This window comes from Antennarius striatus, chromosome 11 (assembly GCF_040054535.1).
Source record: "Antennarius striatus isolate MH-2024 chromosome 11, ASM4005453v1, whole genome shotgun sequence".
Classification (NCBI taxonomy): domain Eukaryota; kingdom Metazoa; phylum Chordata; class Actinopteri; order Lophiiformes; family Antennariidae; genus Antennarius; species Antennarius striatus.
Genome location: NC_090786.1, coordinates 8,437,916 through 8,456,869, shown reverse-complemented (window position 1 = coordinate 8,456,869; position 18,954 = coordinate 8,437,916). Strand labels below are relative to the sequence as shown.

The window sequence follows — 18,954 nt, the reverse complement described above, 5'->3', positions numbered from 1 at the left end:
GACTCTGGCACTATGAAAGGGTCACAGGTAGTAAGCAGCAGGGAGGAAGTGGTGGCAGAGGAGGCGCTCTGTTGATGATGATTACATGTTTTCATTATGTGATCGTTCTAAATTAGGGACAGTCAACCATGTGCTGGGGAGCAGCAGATGGAAGCATGTTTTCAGTCCAACTAAGCACAACATCAGGTGATTTGACTGATGACTTCCACCTCTGTAGCTAAAGGTAGAGTGAGACCTCCTGCTGTGCTGTTAGGCTCAAACATAGATCTACTTATCTTTAAAAGACATGTCAGAGTCTATTGGAGCACCAGCTCCTAATTTGGATCATGGTGTTCATCTGGTCATGATATTGTCAGGAATTAATTACTTAGAGAATGAAAAGTGACTATAGTTAATTAGCTTTTGGGACAACGAATCAAAAGGCATGCTGCTCACAGAATAATCAGAGGGTCTTCTTTAATGACAAAGGGAGATTGCTTGTATTTATGTCCAAACTAAATAAACAGTGACAATAGTGAGAATAAATTATAGTAAGGAAAGTTCTTGTCAACCACATCCAGTTAAAGGACCGGTTGTGTTCATTTTCAGGCCGCGGTAGGTGATTAGATTTATACCAGTTTGAAATGCGTCAAATTGAAGGTGGAAGCTGGCAGGTGGTTTTGTGTGTCTGAGCACAAGGAGAGGAAACAAACGTTTGCGTGATGATAATAAAAGCTAATAAGCAACAGCTAAAGAAAAGTAGGCTGAGATACTGCTGAACATTTTTTCCTCCTGTTTTTTCCTTTTAAATGTTATTTTATTTTTATTCCCCCTGTGTTTGTTTGTCTGTTTGTGTGTGTGTGTGTGTGTGTGTGTGTGTGTGTGTGTGTGTGTGTGTGTGTGTGTGTGTGTGTGTGTGTGTGTGTGTGTGTGTGTGTGTGTGTGTGTTTGTGTGTTGGGGGGATGTTTTGAAAAAAATAACATACTACAGACTACGTATATGTCCTGCGAAGCCCAGACATTTGTTCCAGGTTTTTCTTTCTTTTACAAAACAACATATTAAATACTAAATGAGTGTTTTCATATATGTCTATTTTATGGATCAGTGAACTAACTTAGCATCACATATACAGTATTAATTTCCATTTTGCCCAGTACTAACCCTAACCCTAATTTTGACATCACTACCAAACAACTTGATTTTTTTTGTCTGTTTTCTTCAAGTCGAGGCTCTTCATCTAGGAACTCTGATGGCTGCACATGGTTACTTCTTTCCCATCTCAGACCACGTCCTCACCCTCAAAGATGATGGCACTTTCTATAGGTTTCAGGTAAGAATAAGAATAATTTCATTCAAGTTTTTCTTGTAATCTATTTATTATTGACTGGAGCTGGTAAATTGTAGCATTATAACGTTTTTATTGGGTTGCATTATTCCATTGTCACCTCACTTGTATAAAAGTATTTTGTCAAGTTTTATGTATAATATATAAAATGTTTATTAAGACATTGAGCTCATCTCATGTTGCAGACAAAGGACAACAGATTTGACGACAGATTCTTGAAAAACAAACAAGAACAAAAAAACTTTGAATGTCAATGCCAGAATTGGCTATTGTAGCATTTTTTTCTGGAAGCTCCCTCAGGGATGCATAATGGGTGCATACCAAATAAGGTTGTTTGTGTCAGCAGCAGGCTTTACTTCTTTCTTTTGGTGCTAATTCATTCCTTACAGTGCTGCTCAGGATGTGTTGAGGTTTATATTGATGTCTGCTCTGACTGCAGCACTTATCTTATGGTCTTTAAACGTCACGCCAAGCTGTAACTGCATGTTCACGTCAGGTGACGGTGCATGCTTTGGTTTAAAACATCACATGGTTAGCTGTAGACCTTCAGCAATGCAAAGTTTGTTATAGTTTTGTTCCTTTAACAACCTGTTTTTCTCTTTAGACTCCATACTTTTGGCCATCAAACTGCTGGGAACCAGAAAACACAGACTATGGTGAGAGACTGGTTGTGGTGTAACTCATACTTTGTGCATTGTTCACTATGTCCCGAGGACAGTGATGTTATGTGTCAATACTGCCTTTTATTTAGTCTTATTTCCAGTGAAAAAAACAGATCAAAGTGCCAGATTTATCCATGCACATGCACATGTACTGTACCTTAAACATTCACTGCTGGTAGAAGTGTTTTCTATTCAAAGCATTTCATGATAGAACAGGGAGCACTTTAGGGTTAAAACACATCCCATCTTTCCTAAAGATATGCAGCCAGAGTTGTAGGACGGAACCATCAACCCTCCCATTAGTGGATGACCTGTTCTGCCTCCTGAGCCACGGAGCAATTGTCTAAACTATAGGAGAGTAAAATGCATAATGCTCATTGTGGGGATAATCCTGGAAGTGTTCAGGGAAGTTAGAGTGTCTCTCAATCACGTGAATGATGATCCCGTAATGAAAACAGTCTAATGGCATAATGAAGCCTCCACATAATGGTCAGTTAACCAAGGGATGAAGGGATGATAATAATGCAGGAACACATCAGAAATTGGGCACACAAACAGTCACACATCCACACACTAGCGGATGCTTAGACAACATACACAGTCAATGACCTTTGTGATTTGGAGGCCAGTTTAAATGCACAGCTGAGAAGATTAAATGAGTAAACGAAGGACCACTTAAGGCTGTTAAAACCAGGCCGAGCTCCCTTTGTTCCTCTATCACCAATCTCTCTCTCTCTCTCCTCCTCCTCCTCCTCTCTTCCCCTCAGCTGTTTACCTCTGCAAAAGAACAATGCAAAATAAAGCTCGTCTGGAGCTGGCAGACTATGAAGCGGTAAGTGAGAGCGATCTTTTCGTGTCAGCGCTCCCCTTTTCAAGTATCTGTTCTCAGGTTTTATCTCTCGCCTTTGTGTTCACACGGAAACTGAGAGCATTTGTTTTCTTCTGCGTGCATCGTTTGAAACTTTCCTTTCTAAAAGCTTTAAAATTAACCACTTGCTTAGTTACACTAAAATGATCGTCAAAGATACTCCTAAAACAACTTTTCTCCTTCCCTGTGCCTATAAAAAAAATGATTCATGTGAAACTTTACAAACAAGTTGCAACACAAATACTGGGAACCTTTGAAAATACTTTTTTGGAATATTACGCAGGTAGCTGACGTCTTCATATTTGGAGATATATATATAGTCACACATCCACACACTCATATATATGTATGTGTGTGTGTGTGTGTGTGTGTGTGTGTGTGTGTGTGTGTGTGTGTGTGTGTGTGTGTGTGTGTGTGTGTGTGTGTGTGTGTGTGTATGTATATACTGTATATGTATTTTACAGTGTCCATATTTTGTCGCAGGGTTGTATTCTGTATTTTATTGTATTTAGGGGATCATTAAGGATTGCATGCAGCTGTCTGTTGAACACATCTTAATTACCACAGATCTCTCAAAAGCCTTTTCCCTCTTTTTTTTGTTCTTTGCTTTAATTGCAGGAGAGCTTAGCGAGGCTACAGAGAGCTTTTGCAAGGAAATGGGAGTTCATTTTTATGCAAGCAGAAGCACAAGCTAAGTGAGTTTCCTAAAGAAAACACATATGATTAGCAAATGCTCTTACAACCTCATTATGATATAGACTCCCTTAATGGTTAATATATGTTAATATATGAGAAAAGCCTTTAACATGTGATGAGTTATTTAATCACGTGTGTGTTGGAATAAATGCATGAACTACAAAAACAGCTTTGAACTTTTTTTCTCTCTCAGAGTTGATAAGAAAAGAGACAAAATAGAGAGGAAAATTCTCGACAGTCAAGAGAGAGCATTCTGGGACGTGCACAGACCAGTGGTGAGTGAAATTACTAATGTTCGTTGTCAACTTCGCTGTTATTGATATCATTGTTGACATTATTATCATCGTCTTAGTTGATACTGAAAAAGTTTGCGACATTTAAAAACTCATTTTCCGCTGATTGCTCCACCGCACACAAATAATGAAATTCACTAGAGAAGGAAAATTTGAACATTTCACACAAATGACACACTCTGTGATGAAGGAACTTGCAATGTAAATTATGTTATTTATATATAACCTTTGCATTTCTGATTCTTCAACTTCCACACTAGCCCAGTATTAGCATTTGGCTTAGCACGAGGCGCTCTGGTCTATCTTTTGATGCATTTCTCTGAAAGCCACCGCCTCATGCTTAATTGGTAATAAGTTCAATTTTGTGTCCTTGTAGCAACAAAATCAATATTAATTTAAATTTCACAGTGACACCATGGGGCTACTTTGGTTTGTGCCTCTGGAAATGACTTAAATTAGACTTCTTGTTCAATGAGAATTTGCACACCAAGACTCTGAATCCCCATTGGTTCACTTGCTTTTGTAGAATTGTCATGTTCCAATTCGTCATTTTGTCCTTCAGACTTCTCAGGATGGCATTTACACCCTGGTTTAGCAGGGTGTAAATGCAAAGTAGTTATAATTAACTGGCGCTGCCTACATTGCACCTTCATCCTAGAGGCTAAAACATTCACACCCGCCTTAAGAAAAGATTTAAAAATGAATTAAGTGAGGATATTCTGATTTTCTTTCCTTTATTATCACAGCCTGGATGTGTGAATACAACAGAAGTCGACATAAAGAAATCCTCCAGAATGAAAAACCCCCACAAAACCAGAAAGGTACAGCACAGCATTTCTCCAATAAGACTTGTCAACACTTGTAAGGCTTCTACTATCAGGGAGGGTTTATATTTATCCTTTTTGTATTTTATTGTTTTAGTCTGTTTATGGGCTGCAGAATGATATCCGTACCCATAGCCCGACTCACACTGCAGCGCCAGAGGCCAAACAGCCCACGGAAGAAGAACTGCAGGAACAGGTTAGACCTGCAAGTTACGGAATGATGTAAAACCATTTAAAGTCAACGCTCATAATTTGTCGTTGCAGTTCTTTTTTATCTGCAAACTCAAATCAAGTCATAAGTACATAAGGCCATACACAACCGGGACTAAAGGACTGATAAAGTCAACTCCACAGATATCCTCCCTTCGATAAACAGATACTGTTTATTTCCAAATAAACCCTTTCTTGTTGATTCATGGAGGCTGACATTTGCTGTTTGTTCCTTTCTACAGATCACCTTTTGGCAATTGCAATTAGACAGGCATCGACTGAAAATGTCGAAAGTGGCGGAGAGGTGAGCAATGTTGTTTTTATCTTTATTCAGTTTAGCAATCGATCTGTTTATTGAGCTTTTAAATGGCCTAACGCAGTGCGTAATCAAAAGTGTCAGTGACCTTGAGGCCAAACAATGCCCAAAGGAAACGTCAGTGCTGAAGATTCCAGATTCTGCGAGGTTTTTTTTGGTCATTTCCTGTACTTATTAGAGTTTCATTCAGCGAAATCCTCTCTATCCTTGCGTCATACACGGTCGGTCAGCTTTGTCCGACTTTACCTTTTATCCGGTTTCAATTATCTTCTGTTAAAAGGAATTCGTTTTTCTTGTCAATAAAAGATTACAGACGGCTTAGTCACAGTCACTCACAAAAAGGTAGAGAGCGCATCTTCATTGGATGGGTTATTACATACATCAGGGACAAAACATTCAAATGTTTTCTTGTTGTTTCTCCTCAAAAATCAGTTTGCTGGGATACACAGAGCAGTACGTTGAATACGACCCGTTCCTCATGCTTCCAGATCCATCCAATCCCTGGATCACAGACGACACCACTCTCTGGGAGCTTGAAGCAAGGTACAGTAGATACTTTATAAGACTAATAAAGTTATTCACATTTATACTGTATATCACAGTAGACTGATTCCTCCATCTAACAAATGTTGTGTAACCCGCAGTAAGGAACCAGGCCAGCAGAGGGTAAAGAGGTGGGCCTTTGGCATCGATGAGGTCTTCAAAGATCCGGTGGGAAGAGAGCAGTTCCTTAAGTTCCTAGAGTCTGAGTTCAGCTCAGAAAATCTCAGGTATGTGATCAACCACACTTGCTCAGTGTGAAAAACTGAGAAACAGAGATCCTGCTGACTTCCATAATTACATAGATGCTGTTACATACATGCTGTTACATGAACGCTATTATAACTGTCATTTTTCAAGAACTTGAACCTGTCTCTGCTAGGCTGCCATGTAAGAATGAATAATCCATGTTGGTATGTAATTACAGTACACTTACATACTGATGTAAGTTATTTGGATTTTATTTGGCTTTATACTTATAGAGCACTACATCTGACAGCATTATACCTTGTACCACATTAGATTTACTTTAAAAGTCAGCTTAATTTTAAATACCAAATTTTTATACCAAATATTCCAAAATCAATAATTTTGAATCTGATGCTCAGAAAAAAGAAAAGGGCTCAATTGGTTGTCAATGCAGTGAGAGAATTCTCTGCTTAGATTTGAAGCAAGATGCATTTAAGTGTTTAGGTTTGTTGTTAAGTGTTAAGTATTCTTCAGTAGATAGTTGTAGAAAAACTGTGCTGGACAGAATACAGGACAGCACAGAACAACTATGCTGCAATCAGGTGAAGATCTTGTAGAAAATGATGCATTACTGAAAATTAAACTACCTGACCAAACAGAAAGTACAGTTCAAATGTGATCTCTCAAAACAAATGTTTTTGTACATTGATTACACGGATTGATGCAGTATTAATAACATAAACACCTGTGATGTGGGAACAGTTTAGTCCAGAATGAGAAGATAGTGACCATTAAATTGTAGAATAGTATATTTTTCTGATAGATGACCCGCTGAAAGTCTTAGATTGTTCCTCCAAATGAATTAATGTATATGGTTAACGCCTTTCAACATTGAATCAATGGACTGATTCATATCCATGGAGTATACAATGTATATCCAGGAGTGGCTCCAGTTGGGAGCTGACTTACTACAGTAATCATCGCTAACTGTCGAGGTCTGGCAATTGGTTGTGTCACTTCTGATTTGTGATCTGGAGTTACTCCTTAGTACACAAAGGCAACATTGTCACCCACTGCAGGTTCTGGTTAGCGGTCCAGGAACTAAAGAAGCGTCCCATTAGAGAAGTTCCAACCCGTGTTCAGGAAATCTGGCAGGAATTTCTGGCCCCAGGAGCACCCAGTGCCATTAATGTGGACTCCAAGAGCTATGACAAAACTACCCAGAATGTCAAAGATCCCGGACGCTACGCTTTTGAGGATGCACAGGTATGCATGTTGCAAAAACATTAAAAGACATCAGTAGATAATTTTTCTCATAAAGTATAGATGGTCACAGTACATAAACAGTGGGAATATTATTTTGAAAATGCACAGTGCTAATACAACAGCAAACTGAATAAGATATTTGACATTTGAAATTCTTTGTAATCTTTGCATCTTCAACAGGAACACATCTACAAATTGATGAAGAGCGATTCATACAGCCGTTTTATCCGTTCCAGTGCCTACCAGGAATTATTACAGGCCAAGAAGAAGGTAAAAAACACAGTCTAACTAAATGTATTAGCTAAACATTTATTTAGATGTATGCATTAATATTTTTGATAACTAACAAGAAGAACATCTTTATTATTAGACTGCGAGGCTTCACGAGGCTTCATTAGCTCCATTGACTGAAGCCAGTCTCTCTTAGATGGTTCATGCAGTGTGTTTTCCCCAGTGGATTTGCCATGTTAAACAAGTCATTATAATTACTTGCTGTATTTTTTTTTTTTTGCAAAAATATATTTCTGAATAATGATTGAAGTAAATTCACCCTAAAAATCAACACTGAACCTGAAAGGGATCTTTTCCTGAGAACTGGAATGATAGCGGCAAAAAATTGCTTTCGGGTGCAATTCAGGTGAGAAACAAAAACGTAGATCAAAGAAAATGGCACCTGCATGTCAGAGACATCAATGATGTGCAAAGAGAGTGGCGGCAGTCTGCCTCAGGTGTGTATGATGGAGTCACAGATCAGGTTTCCGGTCCAGCTATAAGAAACACAGGCTACAACAACATGAGGCTGAAATTAGAATTCTTCCTTTGTATCTAACTGCTTAGCATCTCTCTTGTCTTCCACTACCAACAATATCTCTGCACGCCATTTTTGTAATGAAAGTTTTAATATTAATTTTTAGGCTTTTTTTGAGCAAGCATAGAGTGCAATGGGATTGTATAACCAGGTTGCGATTTGTCAAAAAAACAGATGGGGAAATGTTTTTTTTTATCATAAAAAAAATAAGTAACCAACTGGCCTAATTCTTTTTTTAGGTTAATGGTAGTCCCTATGAGCTTAGATTCCAAAAAAAGGAACATTCATATTTAATAATGTCCCCCTGAGGATAAAATTCATTCAGCAGAGGTAGATGTGTGAAGATATCGCTCCCACCCCCAGCCCCCACCAAATCGCACTCTGTGTACAACTTTAGAAACCTGTGGATGTATGATCTTTGATTCCGCTGCAATAAAATTTACTTTATGCCTCTTCTTTTTGTCTGCAGAAAAGTAAGAACTTATTCTGAAGGGTCCCTTCCAGGTAATGGTCAAAATGTTCCGTTGTCTACATCAGTGGTCCCCAAGCTTTTTTCGTTTTTTGCACCACGGACTGGTCTAACGTCAGAAAATAATTTCCCAGACCAGCCTCTTGTACCCATGTGCATCAAACTTTCCAAAGAAGTTTGTTTTCCTAACTTAGGAGTTTAATTTTCTAAATCAAAACATTGTTCGGAATCAGATTATAAATGAAATAGAAATAATGTGAGTTAGGTAGTCTTTCTGTGTGGCATGGTACCAATTGATTGCCGGACCAGAACTGGTCCGTGGCGCGGGGGTTGGGGACCACTGGGCTTCCTGATAATATTGTTAATATGTTATCAGTGATTGTGAGATATTGTAGTTAAGATATATAGCTCCAAATGTTACGCGTACAGTATTGTTCACATTGTTATATTTAAAAGACAATAAATGTATTCATTCACTCTTGTTCCTTTTCTTATATACCTCTCGTTGTTTTCCATCTGTCCCCTCTTCCTTAATTTTCTCCTAGTGCAGTGGAAACCACTAAACATCCAAGAGGCTGACCAGTCATGTGCCATCATGCTAAAATCAATGTCATATCTTTCTCTTGGACACGGAGAGGGGGACCATTTCATCTCTTCGTCGTCATTGTCTGTCCATCCACTCTTGGCTCAGCCAGGCGATGAGCTGGGTTGTCTATTCGTCTGTTGTCCACTGGATAATGCATGTCCATGGAGAGGATTTTTCTTCTTGTCTCTCCTCTTACAATACCTGATATATTTCCAGTATTCTCATAAAGGAGCCACTGCCGGACTTTTGAGGACAAAGACAAACTGGCAAGATGAAAAATGTCAAATCCGCTGCTCTGGTTCTTGTCATTGTTACTGCTGGATCGGAGCCCCCTCTCTCACCTCCAGCTTAAACAAATGATGTCAAAGAAAAAAAAAATAGAGAAAAAAACACAGACAAAATATATGAAATGACAACTTAAACTGATAAATCCAAGCAGTCATCGCTTTACATGATCTGAAGTCACAGATATTTTGTCATGCTATGGGAAATGTTGTGCAGAATGAATATACAATATATATACATATATTATGATTACTAAGATTATTTATTGTGCATTTATTTGCTTGGCATTATTTTGGTTTACTACGATTACTTACATATATGGTTTACATTGCACTTTTACAGCCATATTCAAAATCCCAAAAAGCTGTCTCTTGTCAAATGTAGAACATAATTCTTTGTTATTCTCTCCTTTATTTATTTTTTATACCATATTTTAAAGACACTTTTACTTACTTGTATTATTAAAGTTGACCCTCTATCTGTTACTACGACCTAGACCTGGACTTTTATTTCTGTTTTTGAACACACAATGCGCTAATTTAGCATAAAATACTTAAGGAAGTAACACTCATTCTGCTGGGTGAACAGAATCTCAGAGTAGAAATTTTGCTTTCTACCACTAGATGGCGTTAAGTTATTTCCTACAGCAGGGATCTTCCACCCGCCGCAGAAGAGAGCTCCTCAACATAAATCAGCAAAGTACACCACAGTAGTCTGCGGACAAATGATGTTTGGTCATGAAAAAGTGTCATTATTCTCTGGGGTGCTGAAAGGGTTATTGTTCAGGCTGTATTCATCTGAATTTTTGCAGGGCCTGTTGATGTTTCAGCTCTTTGATGGCATAAGTGACAATCATTGCATTCAGGTTTTATACCCAGTGGTCAGCTGAGAAGAAGCCACAAACAGACAAACATTATTGTCTCAACTGCATCAAGGAATGGGAAATGTGGCATTTTTCAAAGCATCCTGTTCATGTGTCTTGGTACAATACATGCAATGATTTATGGATTATGGGTTATTATGTGATGTGGTAACAGTATCAATGGGCGAGGATAATTTAATTTTTTTTGTTTCTTTACAGTCCTGTTCTTTATTTGTCAGAAATGTCTTCCATTTTCTAAATATATAAATGTAAATGTCAAACACAGGGTAAGACAGAAAGAGAACTTACAATGGAAAAAAAAGAGACGAAAAAGCTTTGATATCTCAAGAATGATTGGCCATTACAAAAAAAAGACATCAAAGGAAATATCAATAGGCAGAGAGAGAGAGACAGAAGGACGGACAGGCTTAAAAATGAAGGACTGAAGTTTGGCTAGATTCACACAATGACCAGCCCCAGAAGGATAAACCCACCTAGTCTTCAGGAGGGAAGGGGGTGGTGGGGATTCAGAGTGAGGCAGGCTTTACAGTGAGCCAAACACTCTCTAAGACAGACCACAGACAGTCTCCACAGAGCAAAAATACAGGCTTACTGTGAATGAGATCCTGAGTTAGTTTCTTCATGATGAAAGCAAAAAGACAAACTTAAACTGACAGAAACAGTAATAGGGAGATAGAGCTTTCCCAGGAAGATGGAAAACTAACTGTGCCCGAGACTTTGAATCTTTAGTAAGGAGGGGGAGAGAGGAGCAAAGACAAGCTTAAGGATACTACAGATTGTGTTGCCATGGAAACCGAAGCCTGGAAGCGGACAAGAGGACCACTGAAGTTGAACAACCTCCCTTGAATGCATCCTCGATACTTCACTCTTCACACTGTGCTGAGAGGTACATAACCCTTAAACTACACTAAAGAGCCTTTTAATTTTTTTACTTGCTAAAAGGTTTTTAAAATTTTGTTGGCCTAACAACTGATTTTAAACAGTGCTAGATCATTCAGGTGAGTTCTTGATACAAAAGTGATATGTATGAGTGAATACACCTCATGTCATTGGCTGAATTATCTGCAAAAAACAAGATTTCAGATTACAATTATAAATACTGTAAAAATAGTATTTGTAGCTTATTTGAGATAATAACAGAAAAATAAATCAGCCCACATGAATACTTCGGGAAAGTGGATGATAAAAGACTGGCTGAGGTGGTGGGTGACTTAGTGAGTCTCTGAATGACTAAGCACAGTGGAGCCAAGTAATTCGACCAGTGGTAGCTGTACAACTATTTAATACTTCTGCCAGCAGTGAGGGTTCATTCCCACTGGGGCCACCCATTGTAAAAAATATGCCTTTAAGATACTGTAAGATGGTCTGGATAAAAGTTTTGGCTAGATTACTATAATTAGCGGCTGGAGGCTCCCGGGAATCGGTGTTGTGAGTGAGAGAATTAGTGAGTGATGACAAAATGACAGATAATGGTTTATAAGTGCATGGGTAACTCGTATTTAATGCAAAATAATCCATATTTCTCACTATCTCTTTCTCTCTTCGTTAATATGTACAGGTATATACTCTATGTACAACTTTGTGTGCATGTCCAGTTTTGCACCAACAGTGTGATTGCATGTGTTCAAGCCCGTGTGTGTGTGTGTGTGTGTGTGTGTGTGTGTGTGTGTGTGTGTGTGTGTTCCTACAGTATTTGAGCAGTGAGTGGAAGGGAGTTTACCCTCTGATCCGTCTTACAGCTGTGGTGACTGCTCCACCTTGTACAGTCTGCTCCACTGTCAAAGAAGACTGAACACAAAGACACAAACATTTTCTTAAGTAATAGAAAACACTTCAATTGTATGTTTTTAAAAATACTAAACTTGTTATTACTTATTATTATCATGTGTTTTTCCAGTCACAGAAATACATTTAAACATGTAATCCCAGGGTTCACACATTTCACAGAATAAATACAGCATGTGTGTCATGGCTATTTCTCCACCCAGTTGACATAAAATTCATCTCGAGGAAATGGATATATACTGTAGATAATTGTACATATGCAACTTAGGTGAGTGTCATCACTCTGACGTTCAGATTTTCACGATTAGGCACAGGTTCTGCTGTTAAAAGAGCAATAGAATGAGAAAGTCTTACATCTAGTATCTGACATATGAAGATATTCCTGGGGTTTGCTGGTCTCATTTGAGGGTTCTAAGTGAGGCAAAATGTTTGGCTCAAGTGAATTATTAAATAACATGAGCTCATTTTCAGTGCAGACCTCTTGTAAAACCATGCTGTGGTACACCAGACTAGTGGATGTGCACTGATGCGGAACACATTATAGGTATACCACTGAATGAAGCTAATCCATCTACAGTGCAGATCTCTGTTAATCACTGTGGAAGCCAGATCTTGCTCCATAATCCTGGTACTGCCACAGTTTATTTCAGACAGCTTTTAAGGCATTATGCTGAATCAAGACGAAGAAGTGCTTTCAGTATAAATTTGTAGTGTAGACAGTGTGAGTACTGCGAGTGCTGAGGGAAATTGGAGAGGAAATTGGATTCTATTGTGAATGTCCATTGTGGATGGCTGGGTGGTGAAGTAGAACTTATTTCTGTGTAGGACCTTTGTATATACAAAGCAGGGCGAAAATTGTTGCAACACTGATGTCATGAAGAACTGTGATGGACAGTGGTGAAGGCTAACTTCCGTGTTGGTTGCATCTAATGTTAGTAATGCAAAATAGTATCACAAAACAAAGTCAAGGGTAGTGTATCCTTAGCGTGGTGTGCAGCTAAGGTCACTTTCAGAGTGCACAGCACACATAAAATCATGAGATATGAGACACCACGAGCGCAGCAGTTTGCTCAGTTGATAGGGCAGCTGCTCCGTAAGCAGAAGCTGAGTGTTGGTTTTGAGAATGAGTCCTGTAGTGGACTCATAACGGGGTTAGTGGAGGTGCTCCACAATCTAGCAAGAGCAGAGCTACTGTGGGCTTCTGGAACAGCAAAACTGTTTCACTTGTGTACAAGAATGCCTACCACATCAAGGTCACCATGCACTGCTGAGAACATACAGCGACATTGTGGAAACATGCAGCAATAGAGAACGGGGCTGGTGCTCTTTACACCTTTGTGGAGGTGAAATCAACCTCTAAATATTGTCCTCTCCAGACTATCTATCCTTCAAAATGGAAAATCTCCCTTTTCAAGACTATTAGGTGGACTACTGGTCCAGATGGAGGCAATTGATTCGCTGTGGTGACCACTGAAGGGAAAAGCCGAAAGGAAAAGAAGAAGGTGAAGACCAAGACCCATTGGCCCTGACACAAGGTTGCACTTTGAGGGAATAGTCGCAGACCAATTTCCCTCCATGGGGTGAACCAATAGCATTGGTCCGTGGTCTTCTTTTTGAGGATGAATGTCCCTCCAATTAGTGCGCATGCTTTGGTTCACCAGTGGCCAAAAAGGCATTTGTAGGTATTTCCTACCTTGTCATTTAGCACCATTACATCACTTTCACAGGCCTGTTTTTTGGACATTTCATATGTGATAGGTACAGCATAAAACTTGCAGCATGCTGTTTACATGCACAAGTTCTGTTTTACCTCTTTTCCACAGGGAGTTTGACAAACCAAGATCACGGCACTAGACATACCTGTCAGTTAGCCTTGACTCATTTAGGCTAGCTTTAGGGACTTGATGACTTGATTGAGCACCAAAACACAAAATTGCATTTTGCACCTGAAAATATGACAGCAGTGAGTGCCATTAAAACCATGTCATTTATGTTTTTTTTTATATTGTGCATTTGCTCATAGCTTAAACATGGACTGAAATTTATTCCATCATTCAGTCTCCTGTTCCTCTCAGGATGTCAGGTACAGAGATCTCTGTTCAAATAAAATTCAAAATAAAAACAATTAAACAAACTAGTGGAAAAAGATAATTTTGACTTAAAAAGGCACTAGATTAAGGTTGCTCAGATTCAATAGCTGTTGTACCTTATAAAGACTATGTATGTGCCAGTACACTTGGCATGCCTCAACAGTTTTATGTCATCTGGTGACACACATAATAATTATGAAGCTGTGTGGAGAGTCTCTTATTAGGAACAATTGCCGCAATGTAATTAATAATTAAGAATGTGTCCCATCATGCAAAATAAAGGGCCACCACAGTAACCTCACATGACAGTAAAGGAAAACTTATATGTTAGTGGTTTAAAGAAACAAATTCCAAGCGCAAAATGAGGCTGGTGTATATAAGCACTCGAGAATGAGAAATGATGTACTATATTCATACTATTGCTAATTAACTCTCTTCCTTCACTAATATACTTAATGCTGTTGAGGTGAAGGGGTTTACTCACATTTGTAGCTTGGAAAGCCTTATAAATGGGCTGCTACTCATTATCAAGATGGATTGTGGTGACAAATGGCTACCCATGCGGCCTAAAGCAGCTTCTTGGAAAAGTCGGCAGAGAGAAGCCCCAAAAAGGACCCCTATATCCTCCCCAAACTCCAACTGTTAATGAGCCAACAGCTCAGCATACTTTGGGAAAATAGAATCTACAAATGAAGATAATGACATGGTTCCTATTTGTGTAATTGGTGCCAAGTGAAAACATTTCATTTACCTCTTTTTCCCTTTCATATCCTCTGTGTGTGTGTGTGTGTGTGTGTGTGTGTGTGTGTGTGTGTGTGTGTGTGTGTGTGTGTGCGCGCGCGCGCGTGTCTGTGAGTGTGTGCGTCTGTGTATGTGTCTGTGTGTGTGTGTGTCTGTGTGTGTGTGTGTGTGTGTGTGTGTGTGTGTGTACGAATGTGTTGTCACACACAAGTGTGTATTTACGTGAGTATTTGTGTGTGATTGAGGTTTGCGCTGCATGGTGAATTAAATGTAGTTCTACTGTAATTAACTGCACTTAGCGTCTGTGTGAGACTTTCTGACGCACCAGTAATTGAGGCATCAGGTTTTGTTTGCTTTAACCTGCTTTTGAAGTCATGATGGGAAGATGTCTCACATCATTTAGGACTATTTAATTTGTATGAACAAATTTGAAAGCTTTGAAGAGATTGTTGTTGGCATTCCTCAGTCCTTAAAAATGGAATTTCCAACAAAACTAAATTAATAGCCTCATTGGATTTTGTTTTTTTTTATTAACTAATTTTCCTTTTAATTTCATATTGAAATTTTGTAAAAAACAAAACAAATATCCAGTGGTACAGAACCGTGGTATTGTATAATGTCACTCTATAAAGCAAAACATAACAATTCCCACTGATGATAATAGTTGTTTTTGAAAAGGCTTGAGTCTACATCAGCAGTCTCTCTGGTATTTGTTTTCTGGTATCTGTAATTTCATTACAGGTCCCAATTTTGGAACTAAGGTCTGCCACAGTTCAGTGAAGCATGTTCCTCAAGTATTTGCGGTTTCTGTAAAACATAAAACTGTGTTTGTGGACAGTGTTTAGCAGACAGAGTGGTCCAGTTCACTTCTATCTCAGTATTAACAGAGAAAACCACAGTCTCCTTCCATCTCTGGGAGTCTGTGATGATTGGTCCTGTGTGTCAAGGAGAGACAGACAGATTGAGTGACAGAGTGAAATAGATGAGGAGAGAGGGAAGTACAGACCTGCACAACTTGTGAGGAGATGTACACTTGTGGGAGGAAAGCTTTGCCTTTACTGTGCATGAAGGGCAAGTGGTGTTTGTTTTGATTCCCATTTGGTCATCTGCCCCAAACCCCATCATCCATTCTGCCTCTTTCCTTCTGTTTCAAAACCACAATTTTCCTGCAGCAGAGATTAATGAGGATAACTTGGCAGGGCCAGCGATATCATGCTTAGCCCAAGTTTAGGAGTGAAGAGGGGAGCACGTCTGTTGAACGTACAGGCCATTCGTCATGCCTTATGTACACAGTCGGTCAGGTCTTCCCTCAAAAGTCCCCAAGGCTTTGCAGACGGACCGTTCACAGGAGTCACAGGATGCCTCTTGAAGCAATGGAGAATGGGAGAGTAGGGAAATAGAGAACAAGAAGCTTTGCACAGAAGCAGTCTGTTATTCTAAGCAGGGGTTTGTGCATTCAGATACGTAGTCAGCAGGGATGAGACTGAGCAGCTAAAGACAAATGACATGGTGTAAATGGAAGACAGATGACTGGAAGACTGATTGGAGCCATGGCTCTCCAATGCAGTAGGTGGTGGAAGGCCTCGGCAGGAGACTTTGGTCAAGTTATTGTAACCTTATGATGTGTGTGTGTGGGTGTGTGTTCTGGTTTATGTGTATGTAAAAATCCATGCTTACAAAGCACAAAGCTGAGACACATTTTCCATCCTGATGAAGATATTAGAGGCCATTCAACCATTGTCAGATGAATTAATTTATCTTTTTTTTAAAGTGTGTACTGAAGAAAAAACAGCAGACATGCATTAATAAATTTACCCCAAAAAGCATCCTTTGTGTCCAACTCCAACAAATCTGTTATTCTTAATTCAGTTCTACTAGATGGACAGCTGCTGTCTAACTTAAATAAATGTTGCCAGGATAGTGATGTAAGAACTTTGGTGCTCCTGTTGCTTGGACAAAGCTCCCATTACTTTAGGTCAAGGCATAAAAAGAAAGGAGGCAAACAACAGGCTGTTTTATGATAAAGTAATTTGTTCCATGTCAGTGAATTGGAAGTTAGGGAAAGGAGAAAGGGATCATACAAATTTGAATAGTAAAGAAAGGTTTGTGAATATGAGCAGCCAATGGCCTTGAGGCAATTTTTTCTCTGTCAGAATTTCTTACTTGATATCATGCAGTACTTGTCAATAGTAACATCTGCTGGAAAGATGGTTGAGTGATGGTCAAAAATGTGCTGGCACAAATACTGACAGCATGTATATGGGTGGATTCTCTAATCTGAATGCAAATTTCTTAGCCAGACAAAGATAAATTTCTGATACAATCAAAAAGACACTGTCATTATTGTGGACACTACAGGTCAATCTCAGTTCAGTTTGCTTCATGGTATATCACCAAAGAGAAGAGTGGACTCCCAAAGTATACTGTAGCGTCCCCCCAACTCTTTTCATAATAACATGCAGATGGGCCTCTCTAATGCCTGTTTACATATCTGCGGCATAGTTCATGAGTAAAGTAAGCAAAGCTCTAATTATTTTACCCGGCGACGGGACCAATAAAATCAACTTCCCCTTCTCGTTATGGGTGTTTAAGTCTATCCTTTGAAGGTTGGGCTTTGTTTATTTTTGGAAGAGTTGCTTAGTCGAGAGGAAAGCAAATAGAGGTAATCACACAGAGATGCTGACAAATGGGGGACCTGGTGATGGATTCATTTCCACATGCATGCATGTAAGGCCAGGGTTAGGAGATTCATTGTGAATTCATATCTAGATAATTGCATTGATGATTGGCAACAATAATACCACTTTGGCAACTGTATGACTATAATTTATCATTACTTGGTATCTGAGTTACTGTTACACACCATCATTGATAATACATGATTCTTGTGATGTAAAACTGTGCCATGTTCTTCAGTAATGTGTTGCATAGTAATAGGTCTCCATCTATTTTCAGAATGCTGTGGAGAATAACCATCCCAGTCATACTGGCTGGGGTGCTCTGCATCACCGCAGAGACCAAAAAGCCCAGACCACAGGGATCCATCCCATCCGCACATAAGTCCAAAGACAACCTGTCGTCAGAGCGTCACCATCGGATACTGAAGCAGAAACCAGAGGTGCTATCCTCCAGCCGGGAGGCTTTAGTGGTCACAGAGCGCCGGTACCTTCGCAGAGACTGGTGCAAGACACAACCACTCCGTCAGACAATCAGTGAGGAAGGCTGTCGTAGTCGCACTGTGGTTAACCGTTTTTGCTATGGTCAATGTAACTCTTTCTATATCCCCCGCCACATGGGCCCCAGCGTGGGTCAGGGGCAAAGTCGAGGTCAAACATCCAGCTCTGGAAGGAAAAACCACAACAAGGTCCAAGAGCCCTTCCAGTCTTGCTCTTTCTGCAGGCCACATCGCATCACACAGCTCACAGTGCAGCTAGATTGCCCTGACCTGCAGCCCCCTTTCAGACATCGAAAGGTGCAGAGGGTCAAACAGTGTCGCTGCATGTCTGTGGATGTGGGTGACCATGGGAAACTGTGAAGGAGTTGAAAAGTCTCTGAAATGACATCATATGAGAAACTTTGGCAAACATTGTCAGGCTTCAATTTCAGTATGCATCATGTACAAATATTGGACTGTGCCACAATAAAATTACATCAAATAAGGACTGGCAATGGAGAATGGCAGTCGTGTCAGCAAGACGTTGCTGTAGAACCAGACACATCAGAGATGTTGCACAAGAGACACGGATTACAAGCCCATGTGTAACATTAAACTATTTTCTCCTCCCATTTATTTCACAAAGTTCATATATACCTGGTAGTTTGTGGTCTAGATTTGTTAAGCTTCTTTTAAGATAATGGAGATGATTTGTGATTTCGTATTTTTCCCACATATCAGTGATGTCCAAAATCATACGTTAGTTTATAGATTCTGTAATGCAGTAGAGGCCAGGGGCCAGTCGATATTCATTCAGTACATCAATTCAAATGTAGCAGCCAGTAGGGAAAGCACACCACAGCATGTATAATGGAGAAGCTATGCAATATATACAGGATATATATTCTGTGTTTGTGTGTATGTATGTGAAAAGTATATTAAAGCTATTTCATATAAAACAGCA

General features: G+C 39.5%; 2 protein-coding genes across 3 annotated transcripts in view; both read left to right on the top strand.

The window, feature by feature from the left end:
• rgs7a (regulator of G protein signaling 7a) overlaps positions 1 to 9,754 on the top strand; it is a 56,565-nt gene extending 46,811 nt beyond the window's left edge. For both annotated transcript variants that reach the window (XM_068326651.1, XM_068326650.1), the window contains exons 5-18: positions 1,204 to 1,310; positions 1,930 to 1,981; positions 2,755 to 2,819; positions 3,474 to 3,550; positions 3,745 to 3,826; positions 4,591 to 4,665; positions 4,766 to 4,864; positions 5,121 to 5,182; positions 5,627 to 5,737; positions 5,839 to 5,964; positions 7,003 to 7,189; positions 7,370 to 7,459; positions 8,467 to 8,501; positions 9,017 to 9,754. In XM_068326651.1, coding sequence (XP_068182752.1) covers positions 1,204 to 1,310; positions 1,930 to 1,981; positions 2,755 to 2,819; positions 3,474 to 3,550; positions 3,745 to 3,826; positions 4,591 to 4,665; positions 4,766 to 4,864; positions 5,121 to 5,182; positions 5,627 to 5,737; positions 5,839 to 5,964; positions 7,003 to 7,189; positions 7,370 to 7,459; positions 8,467 to 8,487 — 1,154 coding nt within the window. In that variant the 3' untranslated portion in view covers positions 8,488 to 8,501; positions 9,017 to 9,754. The remainder of the gene's footprint in view (positions 1 to 1,203; positions 1,311 to 1,929; positions 1,982 to 2,754; positions 2,820 to 3,473; positions 3,551 to 3,744; positions 3,827 to 4,590; positions 4,666 to 4,765; positions 4,865 to 5,120; positions 5,183 to 5,626; positions 5,738 to 5,838; positions 5,965 to 7,002; positions 7,190 to 7,369; positions 7,460 to 8,466; positions 8,502 to 9,016) is intronic.
• A 918-nt stretch (positions 9,755 to 10,672) lies between these two features.
• grem2a (gremlin 2, DAN family BMP antagonist a) lies at positions 10,673 to 18,954 on the top strand. Its single transcript, XM_068327505.1, has 2 exons — positions 10,673 to 11,106; positions 17,792 to 18,954. The coding sequence occupies exon 2, from the start codon at positions 17,793 to 17,795 to the stop codon at positions 18,369 to 18,371; it is 579 nt and encodes a 192-aa protein (XP_068183606.1). The 5' UTR covers positions 10,673 to 11,106; position 17,792; the 3' UTR covers positions 18,372 to 18,954.

Excerpts from the sequence above, each read along its gene's own strand:
- grem2a (XM_068327505.1), top strand. The coding sequence starts at position 17,793 with ATGCTGTGGAGAATAACCATCCCAGTCATACTGGCTGGGGTGCTCTGC.